Source organism: Lampetra fluviatilis, chromosome 14, assembly GCF_964198595.1.
Source record: "Lampetra fluviatilis chromosome 14, kcLamFluv1.1, whole genome shotgun sequence".
NCBI lineage: Eukaryota > Metazoa > Chordata > Hyperoartia > Petromyzontiformes > Petromyzontidae > Lampetra > Lampetra fluviatilis.
Window position 1 is genome coordinate 3,202,584 of NC_136288.1, and position 19,527 is coordinate 3,222,110.

General features: G+C 51.0%; 1 protein-coding gene across 1 annotated transcript in view; it reads right to left on the reverse strand.

Moving 5' to 3' along the window:
- Positions 1 to 19,527, reverse strand: part of LOC144935809 (peroxidasin homolog) — an 88,808-nt gene that overhangs the window by 16,147 nt on the left and 53,134 nt on the right. Inside the window, exons 14-17 of the mRNA XM_078862584.1 lie at positions 11,960 to 12,116; positions 7,276 to 7,384; positions 2,259 to 2,416; positions 321 to 1,261 (exon numbers count right to left, since the gene is read on the reverse strand). Coding sequence (XP_078718710.1) covers positions 321 to 1,261; positions 2,259 to 2,416; positions 7,276 to 7,384; positions 11,960 to 12,116 — 1,365 coding nt within the window. The remainder of the gene's footprint in view (positions 1 to 320; positions 1,262 to 2,258; positions 2,417 to 7,275; positions 7,385 to 11,959; positions 12,117 to 19,527) is intronic.

The following is a 19,527-nucleotide window of genomic DNA, read 5'->3' on the forward strand; positions in this document are numbered from 1 at the left end:
GGGGGATTATGACAATGGCGGTGATGATGATCCTGCCAAGAACGATAATTGACCCCATGACAATCAACGATGACGACAACGGGAACACTGATAACGGCAGCAATGAACGACGATGACAATGTTGATTATAACCAAGGTGACAACAACAATAAGGATAACAACATCGACAAGACAATAACATAGCATTGAGGGCAGCGATGAAACCTGCCCGCAACACCACCACCACCACGATTGGGGGGTGGTGGAGATCGGAGGAGGAGGAGGAGGTGGGGGCGACACCTGCCGTGCCCCCCCCACTTTCCCCCACACGCGCGTCACACCTTGAGCAGCCCGGCGGCGATGCGGTTGTGCTCGCGCATCCACAGCGTGTGCATGGAGGTGAGTCCCAGCTGCTCGTTGGAGCGCTGGTCCCCGGCGAGGAAGCAGGGGATGGGGCTCTCCCTCTCGTCGCGCATGCACTCGGTCGGGGGGCCCGTGGCGAAGGGCAGCAGGTGCTTGCCGGCCGCGCCCACCGCGATGCCGCGGCGCAGCAGGCCGCGGCGCGACGAGCGGTCGCGCACGTCGGCCGCCTCGCGCTCCGTGCTGCCGTACACGTTCGAGCCGTCGATGTACGACGTCAGCTGGTTGATCTGCTCGCGGGGCAGCACCGAGCTCATGAGCAGCGACGTGGCGCCGCTGCCGCACACGGGGCTCGAGCGCACGAAGAACATGCAGCGCCCCGCCGCGCCGCCCCCGCCGCTCCGGTGACCCCCGCGGGGGTCGTCCGGCAGCAGCTCGATGGGGAAGCACGGCGGGTCGTCGGTGCAGGCGCGGGCGCACGGCTCGCCGTCCGAGAAGCGCGCCTGGCTTGGCGACACCACCGTCAGGTCCATGTCGTGGTCCAGGAACTGGCCCCACTGCATGAGCATGTGCGTGTGCCGCTCGTCCGGCGTGATCTTCTCGGTGCCCACCAGCTCGGCCGAGACGCGGCGCGGCGTCGGCAGCGGAAAGCCGCTGTGCGGCCGCCCGCGGCCCGAGGCGCCGCCCCCCCGCGGCTCGTTGAAGCCGTTCTCGTAGGCCGGCTCCGCGAGGCGCGCGAAGGCCGTGAGTGACGCGCCCCACATGGGGTGCTGCAGGTTGTTGCAGCTGCCGTCCACGGTGCGGTAGCGCTGGTGGAAGCACGCGTCCGAGCAGCTGGGCGTGCGGCGGTGCGCCGTGCAGCCCGACAAGTTGGCGATGAGCTCCAGGTAGCGCGGGGACACCAGGTCGTTGTAGCGGAAGCCTGCGCGCGGAGGGGGTGGGGGCGGTTCGTGAATGATCGTCTCCGCGTCCGTACGGCGTCGATTAAGCAGCCCCCTCCCCCGGAAAAACTCACGTCTCGCCTCGAACATTCGAAGGGCACTCCGAGCGACAGCGGTCATCTGTGCGGCGCAGGCTAACGCAGCACACGCCTGCACGTGGCCATTAGCCTGCCAGTCCTTGGGGAGACGGGGGCTGATGGTCAATAATTGCAATTGAGTAATTTGCAAGTGATTTTTCATATTTTGGCCAATTTGGACCATGGCGCCGGCTGACATTGATCTACTTTTGTTTGAATAACATCATGGGATCTCTAAGTCCACTGTGAAGCAGAGGGTGCATGCCTATTTATTGTTAATGCATTGTTAATAATTATGGTTAATTAAATCCGAATTCGAACTGCAAACCTCTGCAATGCTCACAATCAGGGAGGCCTTCATCCGGCGGTGGATGGACTAAGAGCTGTACATTTATGCGAATTATCAGTATTGCCATAGCCAGCTGGATGAAGGCCTCCCCAATTCCTCTCGGCATCGTGTAAAAACCACCAAGTACATGCCTACGAGCAGATTATGTCGCTCCATCTCTTTCCCTTGGCTGACAAAAGGCAATTATTCTCAGCGAATGGCCATCGTCTCTTCTAGCGACGTGTCTTGCCCAAGCAACCTCCCCTTGAGAGTCAATAGTCTGTAACTTGTGTATGCTCTCTGATCCACGTGTTCCTATTTCCGCCTCTCAGTGTAATTCTCAGTGTGCATCTCTGACCCATGTGCCACAGGCGGTGACGTTCGCCGATTTCACCAAACCAACATCGACGCAGGCAAGAGGAGCCTCGCCGTCACTCACAGCTTTAACGCCGTTCACACAGCCAACAATGACGCGCGCGCGACATCGCTTCCTCCGACGGTTTAACAAACGAAGCGTCCGCGGGAATCCCCTTGGGAACCCAGTCCGCCGCCGTGGCGCCAGCGCCAGCGTACCCGTGCCATTGAGGTCGACGGTGAGGCCAGCGCGCACGTGCTCGTGCACGAGCTGCAGCGTGCGCTCGAAGATCTCGGCGGCGCGCACCTGCTCCAGCGTGTCGGGGTCGCGCGGGTAGCGGAACAGCGCCAGCAGGTCTCCCGCCGTGCGCGGACGCCTGCGGAGGAGGAGGTGAAAGGGGAGGGGGGGTGAGAGACGGAGACGAGACGAGTCGATCGTCAGTCTGCTCGCCTCCGAGACGCAGCGCGCCGCGATCGCGACGTGACGGCCGTCGGCAAGATTCGCACGAGAGCTGTCGGGTTGCCGAGGCACCAACAAACCGGGACGTATCGTGGGAAGAAGAATGTCTCGTTGTGGCAGTAGAGGAAAGAATTCCGTGTACAAGGATTGGCTGTTATGTCCCGAGGTAGACTGACAGCTTCCCCAGGACAAGCCAGCATGGGTGGCAACGCAACAACAACACGTCGGCGAGCAGTGAATTCATCGTTACAAATCACGCGAGCGAACGTCACATTCAGGCTACTGGAATGAACAAAAAAATGTGAATATTGACTCAGAACAAACAAGAGACTACAGATGAAAAAGTAATATACCGAAATAAGCAAATATTAATTAATGGCTTCTGGGATTACGTTATGACCCCCCCTCCCCCCAAATCACAACAATTTGACACTTTGCAGACCGCTGTGGACAACTTTATCCTGTCTTTGAACCCCTACAGTCTGCGGCCACATTGGGGTCCACAGGATCCCTACTGAAAAAAATCTTCTCTCCGTTCTTTTTTAAAGAGACAACACTGAAACACTGCAACAAAACTAGTTCAATCATCACTGTTCCCGAACATTGGGAGTTTAAAAGACCTTACGCTATATCAACAAAAATAATAATATGCGATGGAATTGATTGTCTAATTGCAGACATTTCAATGCAGAACATTTGCTAATTATCAGCTTCGTGCTTGGACAGACATGGCCAAAGAAACGAATGGATCTAAATTTCGATTTAAAGCTTTCGTGACTGCAGGGATTCATATTCTTGGTTCTTTCGGTAAAGTCACGTAGAAGGGAAATGATAAAATAATAAAAATAAAACAATACAATTCTCACGATGTTTCCATTGCAACACAAGCAATCGTCATCAGGTGTGAAAACCACAGCAAGAACATTTTGCAAAATTAAACACGTTTGTGTTCCGTTGCTCTTTGCCTGCCAAACGTGCGTCCTCTGCACATCACATGCCCTGTCTGTGATGTTCAGAGGACGCACGTTTGGCAGGTATTCACCGCACCCCGTTAACTTTCACAAATGCCTCAAACAACAAGCAAAAACTAAAAGCCGCAAAAAAATGAAGTGCATCTGTAGGACGAGCCAGGATTTCCATTCACGCCCAACCGTTCACCATATGCCGTAAGATACATATTTGTTTTGGGAATAACATCCCTAATTAGGCCAAGGCAAACACGCGGAGCCGACAATGGGGGTCACGGTTAAAGTCCCGCCGGCTGCATGAAGAATCGCTGCACCGCCGCGTTCCCAAACGAAACACAACACCATCGCCAGAGCACCCCCCCCCCCCACCTCCTCCTCACCCTCCTCCTCCTTACATTTTTCTGCCAGAAAATACATTCTCCCTGATGTAATGTTTTCTCCCCCCCCTCCCCCCGAGCCATTTCACCCTGTCCGCTCCACGCGTTGCGAGCGCTGACATCGTGACATCATTGTGAGTCACCACCAACAGCGTGCCGTGTTTCGTCAAAGTTTTCTTTTTTTTGCCCCCTCGTGTTTCGAGAACTCTTGGCATTTTCAGAAACAGCTCGGCCGCAGTGGGGGTTTTTTTTTGTTGCGCGCGCGTTTTATTTTTTCCTTCTCCAAGCAATAACGTTCTCCAAGTTCACAGCAGGTTTCTTGTCGAGTTTTCTGTGTGCCGCTTCATAACCGACCGTGTGACTGCGAAGTTTCGACGCCGCCGTTGGAACTCTCCCCCCTCCCCCAGCGCCCACCACCACCACTACCCCCGAGTTGTCGCCGAAATTCGACCTGATTGACGACCTCCTGATTGACGACGCGGAGCCGCGATTCGTCGCTTGCGATTTGGCTGCTAAAAGCAGCAGTCCGTTGATTCCAATGCAATGCCGTCAATCGTTGGCGGTCACATTTGGTGCGTGAAGTTACTTGGGAGAGAACGATCTGTCAGTCGATTGTGAAAAGGCAATCTATCGTCTGCGACAAAATCAAGCTAACTACGCCCAAACTCATGGGACACTGAGCAGAGTTTAGCGGGGTTGCCACTCGAATGGGTGGCCGCCGGGGCTTGCCAGGTGTTGTAGTTTCAACGAGATTGGAGCTTACTCCAGTTTCCTCCCACGTAAAGACACGTATGCAAGTTGACAAACATCCCAATGCAGGAATCTCCTGAAAAGTAGTCTTGGGACTCACCGAGGCTTTCTTGAGTACATAACAATTGTTACTGTCAGAAACTCCCGTCCGGACAGCAACAGAGAACACAACCAAAACAAAAACCTATGCAGGTGACTTTGTTTGAAAAAGCTGCAGATTCTGTGTTTCAGTGAAATAACTCAATGATTGTTACGATTAATATTTAGGTTTGTATCAAACTAGGACCCATATCTAACAGAGAGGGTGCTTGCCTCTAGCAATGTGGCATTTCACCAGGGATGAAGCAAGCCTGACTCCGCTGATGACACAATGAATGCCGAGAGCAGTTCAGAGTTTGCGAGTTTTAAACCAACGCGACTGAAATGATGCACTGCGAGAAGACCCTACAGTTGATGGGATGTGTATGTTTTCACGTGGAGGGACACACGTGTGCAGAGAGTGAGTTTCACTTCTTTAGATGCCCATCTAGTTTTCTTAATCGAATAATTTATCGCATGACGCCAATTCATTATTCGCTTGTCTGAAGAACTCATTCTAGAGCGCTCCACCAATTTCAACGAATGGGGTGCCAATTGAAAACGTAGGATATGTAGATCACGCAAAGTTGAAACAATTAAAACATTAACAAAAAATTACCCGATTATTAATCGAATTCAGCTCATCAGCCCCAGCACTACTACCTTGTAACCCGCTCTACCGTTTACGATAAGCCTGGCGCGGCACGGGTCCCATTGCGTGGAGTCGTACGGCGGGGTGGATCACTGTGTGTGCCATTGGGGAAGTGCGCGCTCGAGAGAGGGGGGCAGCCACGCGGTGGTTGGGGGTGGGGGAGGGTAAGGAGATATCCGCGGGGGCCCAATAGTAATTTATTTGACGTCGAATTGCAACGGGGCTCCCGCCAGCGTGAAATACAGAACACGCCGTGCTGCTCGAACTCACGCGGCATTTGCAGGGCAAGTCAGGTGAACTCTGGGTAAGCAGCCAGTCAAATTTCGATTTAAAGCTTTCGTGACTGCATGGATTCATCTTCTTGGTTTTTTCGGTAAAGTCACGTAGAAGGGAAATAATAAAATAATAAAAATAAAACATGATAAAATACAATTCTCACGACGTTTCGACAGCCCTGTTCTTCACCTGAGGACGGCTGCTTGCATTGTGGCCGAAACGTCGTGAGAATTATTTTATTATGTTTTATTTTTTTTATTTTATTATTTCCCTTCTACGTGACTTTACCGAAAGAACCAAGAAGATCAGCCAGTCAAAGTTACCGATCTCGTGAAAAAGTGTTTTTTTATATAATCGATTGCAGACTTTCTTATGGGTTTCATTAATAAATAAAACACGCCATCAAAAACAAAAGTGACAAATCTCTTCTTGAATATTTCTGTTCACGGAATTAATTATTAAAGCCACCAGCGCTTGTCGTAGTTTGTGGACAGGCTCAACGAATATAACTCGATGCAAATAAATATATTTAATTGCGGAATGCACGAACCGCTAGCTACGTCACTGCTCACCCCAACACTGGGCGGTGAACTCGGCGACCTGAGTTCAATTCCCAGCCACGGCTGTCGTCAGTGATATCTAGAATCAGTCCTCTCCTTCTTCACCTCACACACTGACCAGCAATGGTGGCGTATGGTCAAATTACCATCAACACTGCGCACTGCATTGAGAGGCCTTCCTTCATGAGAAAACTGACAAGATTACTCCCATATTCTTAGGTTTTTTCGGTAAAGTCACATAGGTGAAAAATTAAAATTAATAAAAGTAAAATTAAAATAAAATAAAAATCACGACGTTTCGGAGGCAACACAAGCTTCCGTCTTCAGGTGGAACCGTCACAGCACGATTGCTGTATCAAGTAATCTTTACTTCTTTACTTGATACAGCACTTGATACAGCTATCGTGCTGTGACGGTTCCACCTGAAGACGGAAGCTTGTGTTGCCTCCGAAACGTCGTGATTTTTATTTATTTTACTTTTATTAATTTTAATTTTTTACCTACGTGACTTTACCGAAAAAACCTAAGAATATGAATCCTTGCAGTCACGAAAGCTTCAAATCTAAGCTTACTCCCGTTTATTTCGCTGGCCTTTGCACACATTGCCCAGAACTTTCGCAGGATCTCATCAGATATTGAAAGGTAAGCAAGGTTACAGCCTGGAGGGTCATTGAATATAAAACCGCCACGAATACAACTTGTTAACGGCTGCGGGTCTACGTGGGGACAGTGAATCAAAATCCATTATTGCACTGTAATTCTATGCTCCCACATCCCGCACCTTCGCCAAATAATCGCCATGACCCCTGGCGACAGCGTTGCCACATGTCCTGGTTTGCCCAGGATGGTCCGTGAATTGGTTTCCGTGTTTGGTGGTGAGAATTGATTTGTAACGAGATCTGGTAACGGTATTGTGTGAACTTTAGAATACTACACTGCGCAGTTTTGATAATACTGTAGACCTCGGCTGGCTGATAAACATGTATGTGTGTCTGGGTGTGGTCTAAAATGGAAAAGGTGGCAACCCCCGTACGGAGGTCCTCATGTAACTGCGTGTCTCCAAATGCACGTGGACTGAAGCCGGCTGGTGTAGACCGGGCAGGGAGCCACCTCACTTGTCAAAGAGCTCGCGCTGGGTGGAGTTGATGGCACTGTTCACGCTCCGGATCGCCTCCTTCAGGGACTCCTCCACGAACGAGTCTCCCGAGCGCACCGCCTCAGGCACTGCGGCACACGGGGGAGAGCGCGGCGAGCGTCACGAGCGGTGCCTCATTCTTGACCATCCGAGCGCTCAAACAAAACCAGTGACATGGTGCGGGTGGTATGGGTGTTGAGAGTATTTGGCTTCATATTCTTGGTTCTTTCGGTAAAGTCACGTAGAAGGGAAATAATAAAATAATAAGAATAAAACAATTACATTCTCACGACGTTTCGATTGCAACATAAGCAATCATCATCAGGTGTGAAAACCACAGCAAGAATTTTTTTGAAAAAAGTAGCGGTTAAAAATATTTATATATATGCTGTTGTTTTCACACCTGATGATGATTGCTTGTGTTGCAATCGAAACGTCGTGATAATTTTATTTATATATTTTCTATTAATCTATTATTTCCCTTCTACGTGACTTTACCGAAAGAACCAAGAATATGAATCCCTGCAGTGACGAAAGCTTTAAATCGAAAAGTATTTGGCTTCTGTACATTTCCACACAAGCCACTTCTTTGAGCTACTATTTGTGGCCAAGTGGCTTATGACAAAGAGCTATACAGCTCAGTGGGCCTTACCTGGTAAAATTATAAAAATTTGTTTTCGTTTATGGGTCCGGGGGCAAGGAATTAAATGAATAAAATGCCACCCCCATCAAATTTCCCAACTCTCTGTATCCCGGCACTTAGGCTTGTGTGGCTCATAGGCCCCTGCACAGTTACACCACCTAAGAACTCGAACGGCACGCCACTGCACCTGTGTATTGGGTTTTATAACTCTGTCGCCACCGCATGTTGTGAATCATTTGTACAATCGTCATGGGAAAAAAATCTATTTGTAGAAATGTTGAACTTCTTTTGCACCGTACGCAATTATAATTCTCGAATTATAATTCTAGAATTATAATTATAATTCTAGAATTATAATTGGCCTTCTGGAATTATAATTATATTCCAATTATTCTGTCCGTGGCTTTGTCGTGAGACATCTAGCTTCCCGTTCGGAGCGCTCACAGAAAGTCGCGTCGCATCAACCCACGTCAGAGACCGGTCTTGGCAAGATGACATCACGGAACAACGGAACTTCTCGAGGTCTCTTCAATCGCCTCTTATCCACACTGGGTGGTGCTGCACCACCTCACCGTGCCCTGCTATTGAGGTGCTCACTTTTCGTCTTCAGAGTTGAAATTCATCCACAATTAATACACAACCACATTTTATTGAGTTTTCCTTGCCACGGTCATCGGTCAATGGGTTGAGGCCATCAGCTCACGATGCTTGAGAGCCTGGTCCAGTCTGAGGGCGGTGGGAGGGGGGTACTGAAACTTGGACTTGAACCTAGTCCAGTCTGGGGAGGTGCTGAAACCTCGACTTGAACCTGGTACAGTCTGGAGGTGGGAGGGTGCTGAAACTTTGACTTGCACCTAGTCTAGTCTGGGGGGGTGCTGAAACCTCGACTTGAACCTAAACTCTCAGCAGTGGCAGCTTCATGGCCTAACAGATGAATCGGCCCCTGTGGCACCTAGCCACCTCCACAATGAGTGGAATTCGGATATATTTATACCTTATATGAGCACAGTCCTGATATAAGCAACACGTACTTAAATTAGCCTGGTGGGGGAAATGCAAAGGACGACTTCTGGTACAAGGACGCTACTCCGGATACAATCACAGCTGGCCTTGCTGCCAAGGCCAGGCGTGCTTATATTCAGCCTCGATTGTATCGTGAAATATGAGGCTCCACTTTGCCCCAAAAGGTGGGAACCTCCCATAGGCTCTATCCCTGTGTGATCCACAAGCTCCCTCCCTACCAACGACGTGTGACGAATACAAACGGCGCACGGGAGGCTTGAATCCACTTGTGTTCATCGCATGGCACGGTCACTGCTCAATGGTTTGAGGCAATGATGAGCGGCTGAGTGGCGAGAAAACCGAGACTCCTGTTGGTGAGCTATTATTTTTGGAAGGGATCTGCTGCCATGAATCACCCAGCAGTTGCGTGTCGTTTTTTTCTCCTTTACAAAAAAAAAGAATCCAGATGCTGGAGGCGAGTGGGGGGGGGGGGGGCCTTACGAGGCACGGCTCCAGAAAATGTCGCCCGCAGCACACGGCGCGTTACGTGTGTGCGTGACCGGTGTCAAGACGCAGGTTAGCGCGGACTCGTTCGAAGACGCAGCTGGTGACACGTGGGGAGTTTTACTGGAGCTGTGTGAGAGACACCGGCGATGGGAGTGCCTAGTCCACTTACTCCCTCCAAAGACCAACACAAAGATCTCCCGTATAGCATCTAACAGACTGCTGAGACACGTGTTGGCAGCAGCATGCCCGGCTGCCTTTGTCTCCCCAGTATTCATGTTTACACACACACTGCACCAGGTACTCATATGGGCCGAGCCAACGTAGGGGAGGCTCACGACCACATCAGATATTCGTCGTTGGTGCTGATGATTATTGATACGTTTCCACTGTGATATTATTTCAGGCTGATGATGACAATGATGGCAATGGTGATAATGATGACATTGAAGACATTGATAGTGGATGATTCGAGGTGATGACGATGACGACACTAATATTGCTGCCAGCGTTAATTCTGACACATAAGCGAATGCTACTGCCGATAACAATGATGATGATGATCATCATCATGATGATTACATTCAAGGTGCTGATAAGGATGACCGTGTTTGTATTCAGAGAGGTGAAAATGATGGCCATGCTGGTATTAAGGATGGGTGATGACGGTAATGATGAGGATGCTGCTGCTGCTCATGCTGCTGCTCATGCTGCTGCTCGTGCTGCTGCTCATGCTGCTGCTCATGCTGCTGCTAGTGCTGCTGCTAGTGCTGCTGCTAGTACTGCTGCTAGTACTGCTGCTAGTGCTGCTGCTAGTACTGCTGCTAGTGCTGCTGCTCATGCTGCTGCTCGTGCTGCTGCTCATGCTGCTGCTAGTGCTGCTGCTCATGCTGCTGCTCATGCTGCTGCTCATGCTGCTGCTCGTGCTGCTGCTCGTGCTGCTGCTCGTGCTGCTGCTCGTGCTGCTGCTCGTGCTGCTGCTCGTGCTGCTGCTCGTGCTGCTGCTCGTGCTGCTGCTCGTGCTGCTGCTCGTGCTGCTGCTCATGCTGCTGCTCATGCTGCTGCTCGTGCTGCTGCTCATGCTGCTGCTCATGCTGCTGCTCGTGCTGCTGCTCGTGCTGCTGCTCGTGCTGCTGCTCATGCTGCTGCTCATGCTGCTGCTCATGCTGCTGCTCGTGCTGCTGCTCATGCTGCTGCTCATGCTGCTGCTCATGCTGCTGCTCATGCTGCTGCTCATGCTGCTGCTCATGCTGCTGCTCGTGCTGCTGCTCATGCTGCTGCTCGTGCTGCTGCTCATGCTGCTGCTCGTGCTGCTGCTCGTGCTGCTGCTCGTGCTGCTGCTCGTGCTGCTGCTCATGCTGCTGCTCATGCTGCTGCTCATGCTGCTGCTCGTGCTGCTGCTCATGCTGCTGCTCGTGCTGCTGCTCATGCTGCTGCTCGTGCTGCTGCTCATGCTGCTGCTCATGCTGCTGCTCATGCTGCTGCTCGTGCTGCTGCTCGTGCTGCTGCTCGTGCTGCTGCTCGTGCTGCTGCTCATGCTGCTGCTCGTGCTGCTGCTCGTGCTGCTGCTCGTGCTGCTGCTCGTGCTGCTGCTCGTGCTGCTGCTCGTGCTGCTGCTCATGCTGCTGCTCGTGCTGCTGCTCGTGCTGCTGCTCGTGCTGCTGCTCGTGCTGCTGCTCATGCTGCTGCTCGTGCTGCTGCTCGTGCTGCTGCTCGTGCTGCTGCTCGTGCTGCTGCTCGTGCTGCTGCTCGTGCTGCTGCTCGTGCTGCTGCTCGTGCTGCTGCTCGTGCTGCTGCTCATGCTGCTGCTCGTGCTGCTGCTCGTGCTGCTGCTCGTGCTGCTGCTCGTGCTGCTGCTCGTGCTGCTGCTCGTGCTGCTGCTCGTGCTGCTGCTCATGCTGCTGCTCGTGCTGCTGCTCGTGCTGCTGCTCGTGCTGCTGCTCGTGCTGCTGCTCGTGCTGCTGCTCATGCTGCTGCTCGTGCTGCTGCTCATGCTGCTGCTCGTGCTGCTGCTCATGCTGCTGCTCGTGCTGCTGCTCGTGCTGCTGCTCATGCTGCTGCTCGTGCTGCTGCTCGTGCTGCTGCTCGTGCTGCTGCTCGTGCTGCTGCTCATGCTGCTGCTCGTGCTGCTGCTAGTGCTGCTACTGCTCATGCTGCTGCTAGTGCTGCTGCTCGTGCTGCTGCTCATGCTACTGCTCATGCTGCTGCTAGTGCTGCTGCTAGTGCTGCTACTGCTCATGCTGCTGCTAGTGCTGCTGCTCATGCTGCTGCTCATGCTACTGCTAGTGCTGCTGCTAGTGCTGCTACTGCTCATGCTGCTGCTAGTGCTGCTGCTCATGCTGCTGCTCATGCTGCTGCTAGTGCTGCTGCTCATGCTGCTGCTCATGCTACTGCTAGTGCTGCTGCTAGTGCTGCTACTGCTCATGCTGCTGCTAGTGCTGCTGCTCATGCTGCTGCTCATGCTGCTGCTGCTCATACTGCTGCTCGTGGTGCTCGTGGTGGGCAGCGTGCCGACCCTTGACGGAGAGCAGCATGCTGGCGGACGCGTGCCCCACGGAGTTGCGCGCCACGCACTCGTAGCGGCCCTCGTCGCCCGCGTTCACGTCGCGCACCATGAGGAAGCCTTCGGCGCTCATCACGAACTTCCCGCTCTCCGACAGCGGCGCCCCGTCCTGCACAGCGGGCACGCACGCACACTCGGTCAGTCAGTCTGTGAATTAAAACAACAACGACACAGAAACGAAGACGAAAATCCCCCGTAGAGTCTTAACACACTTTTGGGGCAAGTGCTGTTTGCGAGCACCTATGAAGGCCGGTACGGCACACGAAGGGGTTGGTGGCCAGCACCACTCCCGGCCGCCTTTGTCTCCCCAGTAGCGATGTTTACTACACACCGTGAGCAGGAATCAAACTCGGGTCACTGGGTTCGCACCACAGCGCCGCTAATCGCTACTCCACTACCGCTCCCCGAGGTTGACGTCTTTTTTTCCACGTTTTTATTTCCCACGTCGACGTTGTTAAAACAGCAGCAGCAACACAACTATTGTAAGGGGGTAAATGTGGAAAGGACACTATAAACAAATTATAGGTCGAAAAAAAATACTATTGGCTTTAACAAATCAGCTAATTCAGCTCATCAACCCCGGCAAAATGTATCCATCAGAAATATCCGGACGCATGTGACACAAATGCTATTTTAAAAATCATTACTACTATTGTGCCAGATGAAGAGGCGTTGGGACCCCGAGGCAAAGGCTCAACGTGACGTGGGGGTAATCTGGGCCCGCTGTTAAGACAGCGTTCGTAGAGGCCCAAATCGATAACAAAAAAAGCAATTGCCGTATAAAGAAAGCATCCAGTACAAATATAAAATGTGGGACGTGACAAAGTCAAAAAAAAAATATTTATTCGAATATTAAAGATGTTTAAATGGAAAAAAACTATAAAATATATAAAATATAAACACTGCAGGCCTGCAGTTACCTGCTCATGCCGGGGTAGGGGCCTCTGCTAAAGCGGCTCTAAAGAGTCACTCTGGCGGCAATCTTGGCCACGCTGGCCAGACCTTTTGTAAGAGATGGTAGTACCCACGCCCTACCTGCTGATCGACTGTCATGAGCCCATGTACACTGCCGGGTGGACAGAGGTGGGCAGAATTAAAATACCTTCACCATTGTTTCAACGACGAGCGATCAAGCTGGCAACCTGTGCATTGCAAGTGCAGCGTGGGTAATATTATCATAGTACGATGTAAACAACTGTATATACTTAAAAAAAAAGGGATTCAATGATTAGCATAGAAGGTTTCTCGTTTCCAAGTTGATTTTGTGTAACCAGGTGAGAATTCAAGAGAACGGGGTGAGCCTCATTTGAAAGAGTCGCCCGATCGGTGACATTCACAGACGCCGAAGATTCCACCGCTCCACGTGACAATGTAGCGAGCACGAAATCACGTGGCCTGGCACGGCACACAGGTAACCACTGAGCATCGTTGTTTGTCAAAACAGCAGCGAAGAGGGTGCACAGGATTCCGCACATTCTGTTGTCTGGACACGTGGCCACGTCTAAAGTGAAATGTGTGGTTCTGATAATAGTAACAACGGCAGTAACGCAGCCCACGTGTGGCGATGATTAGGGCTCTAGCGATGCAAGTCCCCCCACAATTTGATTAATTGTCATGATTACAGTCAAGGTCCAATACTTTTTTTTTTACCGTTTGGTGAAGATAATTCTGGGAAGGGGAGGAGGGGGGGGCTAAAGTTGTGGAACGCGATGTTTTAACGCCCTGTTCCCTAGGCCGGGCCACTTGAGTTCGATTCTCGGTCATGGATGGCATCAGTGGTGAGTGTTGTCTAAACCGGTTCTTCCCGCCCCCCCCCCCTTCACAAAGTTGTACTAGCCAGTATGGTGAAGTACCGTATAGTCATACTAACACCATGGGGAGGCTCTGCATCGCAACAGATCGACAAAGGCTTGAACATATAAATATATACACGTAGTCCCTTCGTGTACTATGTGCTATGTACAAACCCATAAACACACATTGCAGGAGTAAAAAAAAAAGAATGCACATTCACGCGCACGATTTGATACGTGCATAGTGAACGCGAGCATCGGTTTGCACCGACGAACCGATGCACACGCGACACGCCGAGCGCTCGCTCACGCCCTCTCAACGCTCCTCGACAGCGCCCAGGGCCACCGCAGAGTTTCGCGACTCCGCAAAGCCACACGTTGGGCATAGCCCTCGCGACGATGAATTATGGCCAAGCGCATCCACGTGAGCAGCCGGCCGACGCGGTAGGAATGTGCCCCATGGCTCCAGTACCTAAGCAACGTTGGCCGTACACAAATACAACTCGGACCTGACTGACGGTCGTCCTCCGCAGGGAGCGCTCAGATCGCTTCGACGAGTTCCGCCAAACGGACTCGGCAAACGCGCGACTTGAGTTTTGGGGCGCATCACCGAGTGGCCCCGCTGGCTGCTACGCGATTGCGTTCGGATCCAGCGACTGCTTGCAGACCGCTTAGCGAGACGCTTGCAAAAAGAAAACCTCTAATCAGTGACAACAAACGGAGGCCCCGCTGGAACGTAGATGCCAGAGAATTTGGACATCCGAAGCGATTCTCTGGCGCGTCCAGGAATTTCGGTAATGGGCAAATAATTGAGTGCATTCCTTTGCAGAGAGAACATGGAGGAATGACTTAATGAATGGGTATATTCTCTCTTTCAGAAATCCACGTGAAACCCTGTCCCTCTGCGTCTGATTACGGGGTGTCCCAGAATAGAGGGTTTTTTGGGTTAGATCGCGTAAATATAAAGTTGTCGTTGCACCTGCCACCACACGACACAGCCAATAAGTAATGTTTGTCACGTAAACAAAACATGCCCATTCGTTACTAGTTCAGTACACCGGTGTGTTGGAGAGTAAACACACGACATTTACAATTCGAGTACGACGTTTCAGCGGCAATTACAACCAGCCTCATCAGGCGACAGCCAGAGTTAGTGGCTGTCAACCAACCTCATTGAATAGTGCATGTTGTGGGTTTACTCTCCAACACACCGGTTTACTGAACTAGTAACGAATTGGCACGTTTTGTTTACGAGACAAACCTTACAAATTGGCTGTGTCGGGTGGTGGTGGGTGCAACGACACATTTATATTTACGCGATCTAACCAATAAAAAACTTCTACCATGGATATTGGTCATGAAAGCCGACTACGTGTTAAAGTGGGGTGTCCCACATTAGCCGATTCAAATAGCAGGGGACGAGGGCAGGAGGAGCGGTTGTGGCTCTCACATCGGGCACCGCGCCGCGTGAACCGACGTGCGAACATTTAACCGTGACTGCTGGAATCTTCTAATTGTTTTGGAACACAAGGTGGGACACATTATTTATTAATTTACTTTTCTCAAGACATCTGTTTCACTGTAGGGAGACGCCGTGTGCGCGCACGCGCGCGCCGGTTTGCGATGTGCTAAATGCAGCCAGATGTTTGAATGCGAGCACGCGCGTGTTTGTTCTTGAACAAGCTGAGTGCTCTGGGAGAAGCACATTCATTTGCCTCATTCCCCAGAGTAGCCCCAGGCGCGACGTAGCGAGTTGTGTGCCTCGAGAAAAAAAATGCACACAGACACACAGACACACAAAGATAACAATTCCGCCGTATGGGTCTTAACAGACTGTTGGGGCAGGCGCTGTGAACGACCACCAAGGCCGGCACGGCGCACGAGGGACAGTACCGGATCATCCTCGTAGCAAAAGTAGCAAATGCTACGGGCCCCGCACCTTCAAGGGCCCTGCGCTAAATGCTTTCAAGCTATCAATTCCGGTCCAGTGATTCGGCACTTGCTCTATTACTATAGTACTATACCGCCTTCAACTTTTACGAACGACTGGGTGTTTCAGGTTAGCGATTTGTCGTCTTATCTGGCTGTATAGCAAATGAAAAAATACAATTACTTTACTATGCAAGTTACAAATTTGTGTTTTAATATTTGTGGGTTTTTTTATATAGGGCCCCTTTATAACATATGCTACAGGCCCCGCACTAGCTTAATCCGGCACTGGAAAATGCACATAAACAACACAACCCAAAGTCATATCACCCGATACAACAAACATAAAGCACAATCCGCTTTTGCAAATCTCTGCGGAGTAAACTGGTGACTCCACGCTCCTTTTTAACGTCGTCCCAACTTCCCGACAAAGACGACGATCTTGCACGGAAAGGGCGAACATCGTTCGCCTGTCCGACAGATTTCTCCGCACTTCTCTCCAAATCGCTACAAAAAAAAAACGAAGTTAACAGAAATGTGAAAGTGTTTGTGTGGAGACCCGCGCTGGGTGCCCGATTCTGTGGCCTACACCAAAACATGCCAGCTGGCAAATTCCCCCCCCCCCTACCCCGCATCCCACCCAACTACCCCTTGCCAATGTTCTGAAGTCATGTGCCCTGTGAACGTAAATGCCTTTCAGATGCACGGTGATGTCAATTACTTTGAAATGGCAATGAGCTCAATTTGACCGCGAGCCCAGTCTTGTGTGCGGCAGCCAAACACTGAGAAGGATGATCAGCAATGCTGTTGGCGATCCCCTCCTCTTTGACAAGAATTTCATTTTTCTCATGGCCATGTCGTGATGAAAGATGTCACAATTAAAGGCACGTTCTGTGTTGGCAAAGGGCAAAGAACAGTTATGTTGATGCATTGCTTTAAATAAAAAATATATATTGCAGCGTTTTATTCCCATTTTGGAAGTGGCCTGCATTTGAAATGTTTGACCAAAAATGGCAAAAGTCTATAAAAAGACATTACCAACGTGTTAAAACTCGCCAGCAGTAAGATTAACAATAACACCAACTAGTAATTGCACGCAGATTAAATAATCTACGCAGCGACAATATATGAAAAGTGTTCGTTTGAGTTATATCAATTGAGTCAGTTGCATAAAATGTAGGCTTCGATAAGTAACACAAACGAGAAAAGATTGTCTCCTCCATCTCGCCTCGTTCCTGGACATCGCGTGAAGGTGAGGGCCAGTCCGCACACGCACACCACACACGCACACACACACACACCACACGTACCATGCACACCACACACACACACACACACCACACACCATACGTACCACGCACACACACACCACACACGCACACACGCACACCACACACGCACACCACACACGCACACACACGGACACCACACACGCACACACACGCACGCCACACACGCACACACACCACACACACCACACACGCACACCACACACGAACACCACACACACACAGCACATACACACCACACACGCACACACTACACGTACCACACACACACACCACACACGCACGCCACACACGCACACACACACACACACCACACACACCACACACGCACACCACACACGCACACCACACACGAACACCACACACACCACACACACGCCACACACGCACACCACACACACCACACAAATACCACACACCACACACACATACCACACGCACACCCCACACACACCACACATACCACACACACACCACACACACACACACCACACGTACCACACACACGCGCACAAACATTCCACCAGTCACGCTACACTGCTCATTAATATCTGTCAGCAAAGAGAAGCGGCTGGCTCACCACCGTCCAGGTTTACGAGACGTTGGCTCGGATCAGAGGAAACCCCAGGGGGTAGCCTGAAGCACAGTTCATATTTTAAATCGTACTTATCCTCATTCTTTGCATATATTGTCTGAACTGTATTGTGTTCGAACGTCGTGCTTAATCTGCAATACCTTCTTACTGAGTAATCATCTCAAATAGGCCTTCGTTTCGGTGCCTCGAGATGCACTGCATGGATAGGCGCTGTTTAGTTGAGGATGACGATGATGACCCTGCATATCTACGTTCGCAACCTTCTGAATGCAGCAAGATGCACATTTCCCTGTTCATTGGTGAGCATTTCATTCTGCTTTAGCTCGCTACAAGGACATGATTATACATTTTAAAGAAATTAATCAGGTGATGAAAAAAAAGACATGAACAAATCCTGATTTAACCCAAACATATGACATTTACCGCTGCCCAATTGCCAAGTGTACGATTCACCATTTATGGCATCTGTTCTACGTGTTCTTCACAGCCATATTCATCATAATCATCCTCAAACGTGATCTGTCCACTGCCGGATTAAGGCCTTCCGAATCCGTCTAGCTCCTGCACACCGGCTGGTTTTCTCACTCCGTCTCGCGGGGGGGGACGTGTTTGTCGGGGCCTGTTCCCTACTTTGGCTGCCTTCCGTCGTTAGTCTCGACCCCCGGTCATCGTCTCCCCCTTCTGGAGACGCGTACGGGTCAGGCCCACTCCTCCACAACCAGCAGACGACGACTCTGACCTGTGTACGAACTCTAATCCACGTGTTCCTATTTTCTCGTCTTACAGTGACAATAATAACATGAAACATGGTATTGATAATGTGTCACTTTGTTAACATTGGTGCCGTGAAAAATTATTTTGCAAAATCATTAAAGGATTAAATTAACCTCTTTCGTTAAAAATGTTTACTTTTGCTGCCTGAAGCAATTTCCTTATGTTTCGCTTCAAAAGCGTATTAAATTTACGACACAGTTAGAATTTCTTCCCTTTTCCACATACGTAACAACATTTTTTTATTATTTCCCCACGTAAATGCATATATCCCCGTCCGCGCGCGTGTTTCTATTCGTAAGCACGAGCCGCGCTCGTTTCCTGCGTGAGTGCATCAATTAGCGAGAGCCCCACTTTGCAGGAATGTTAATTACCATCGCCCCCCTCCCATGCCCCCGAACACACCATGTGGGGGGGGGGGTCCGTGTGTGGGGGGCTCCATCTGGGGGAGCTCCATTTGGGGGGGGCTCTGTGTGGGGAGGCTCTGTGTGGGGGGGGCTCTGTGTGGGGGGGGCTCTGTGTGGGGGGGGCTTTGTGTGGGGGGGGGGCTCTGTGTGGGGGGGCTCTGTGTGGGGGGGGGCTCTGTGTGGGGGGGGCTCTGTGTGGTGGGGGGCTTCGTCTGGGGGGGCTCCGAGTGGGGGGTGTCCATGGCAGAGGAGGCTGCCTCTAAACCTGGGCTGACAAGGCCTGAAGCTTTCTTGAGGGCGTCTCGAGGTTAAAAGAGAGTGAGCCGTGAGGGGTGCGCGAACGGGGTCTGGATGGGTTTGCGGGCAGTCTTCAGTTTGCCAGCGGTTGTATATGAGTCACAGTCTTTGCCGAGTCTCAGTCTGTGGGTTCCATTAAGTCCTCGTCGCAGTCTAGTCGACCAAAACATGAAATGCTTCGTCCACTTTGAGTTTTTAATGTTGGGGTGAGGGGTGCGCGTCCTCCACCCCACCCCCTCGATATTACCAGGCCAGCCAATGAGTGAACTCAGAACATCTTCGGGTGTAACATATATAGCCAAAGGTCAGTTTTGGTCTTCTTTGGTCAACCGCAGCCTCCGTTAAGGTTACTAAATTATCTGAAGTCTGCACCTTCATTCAGACTCGTTATTTTTGTCCCGTCATAGCCGGTCAAGCTTCGCTGTTTGGTGGGTAGCAG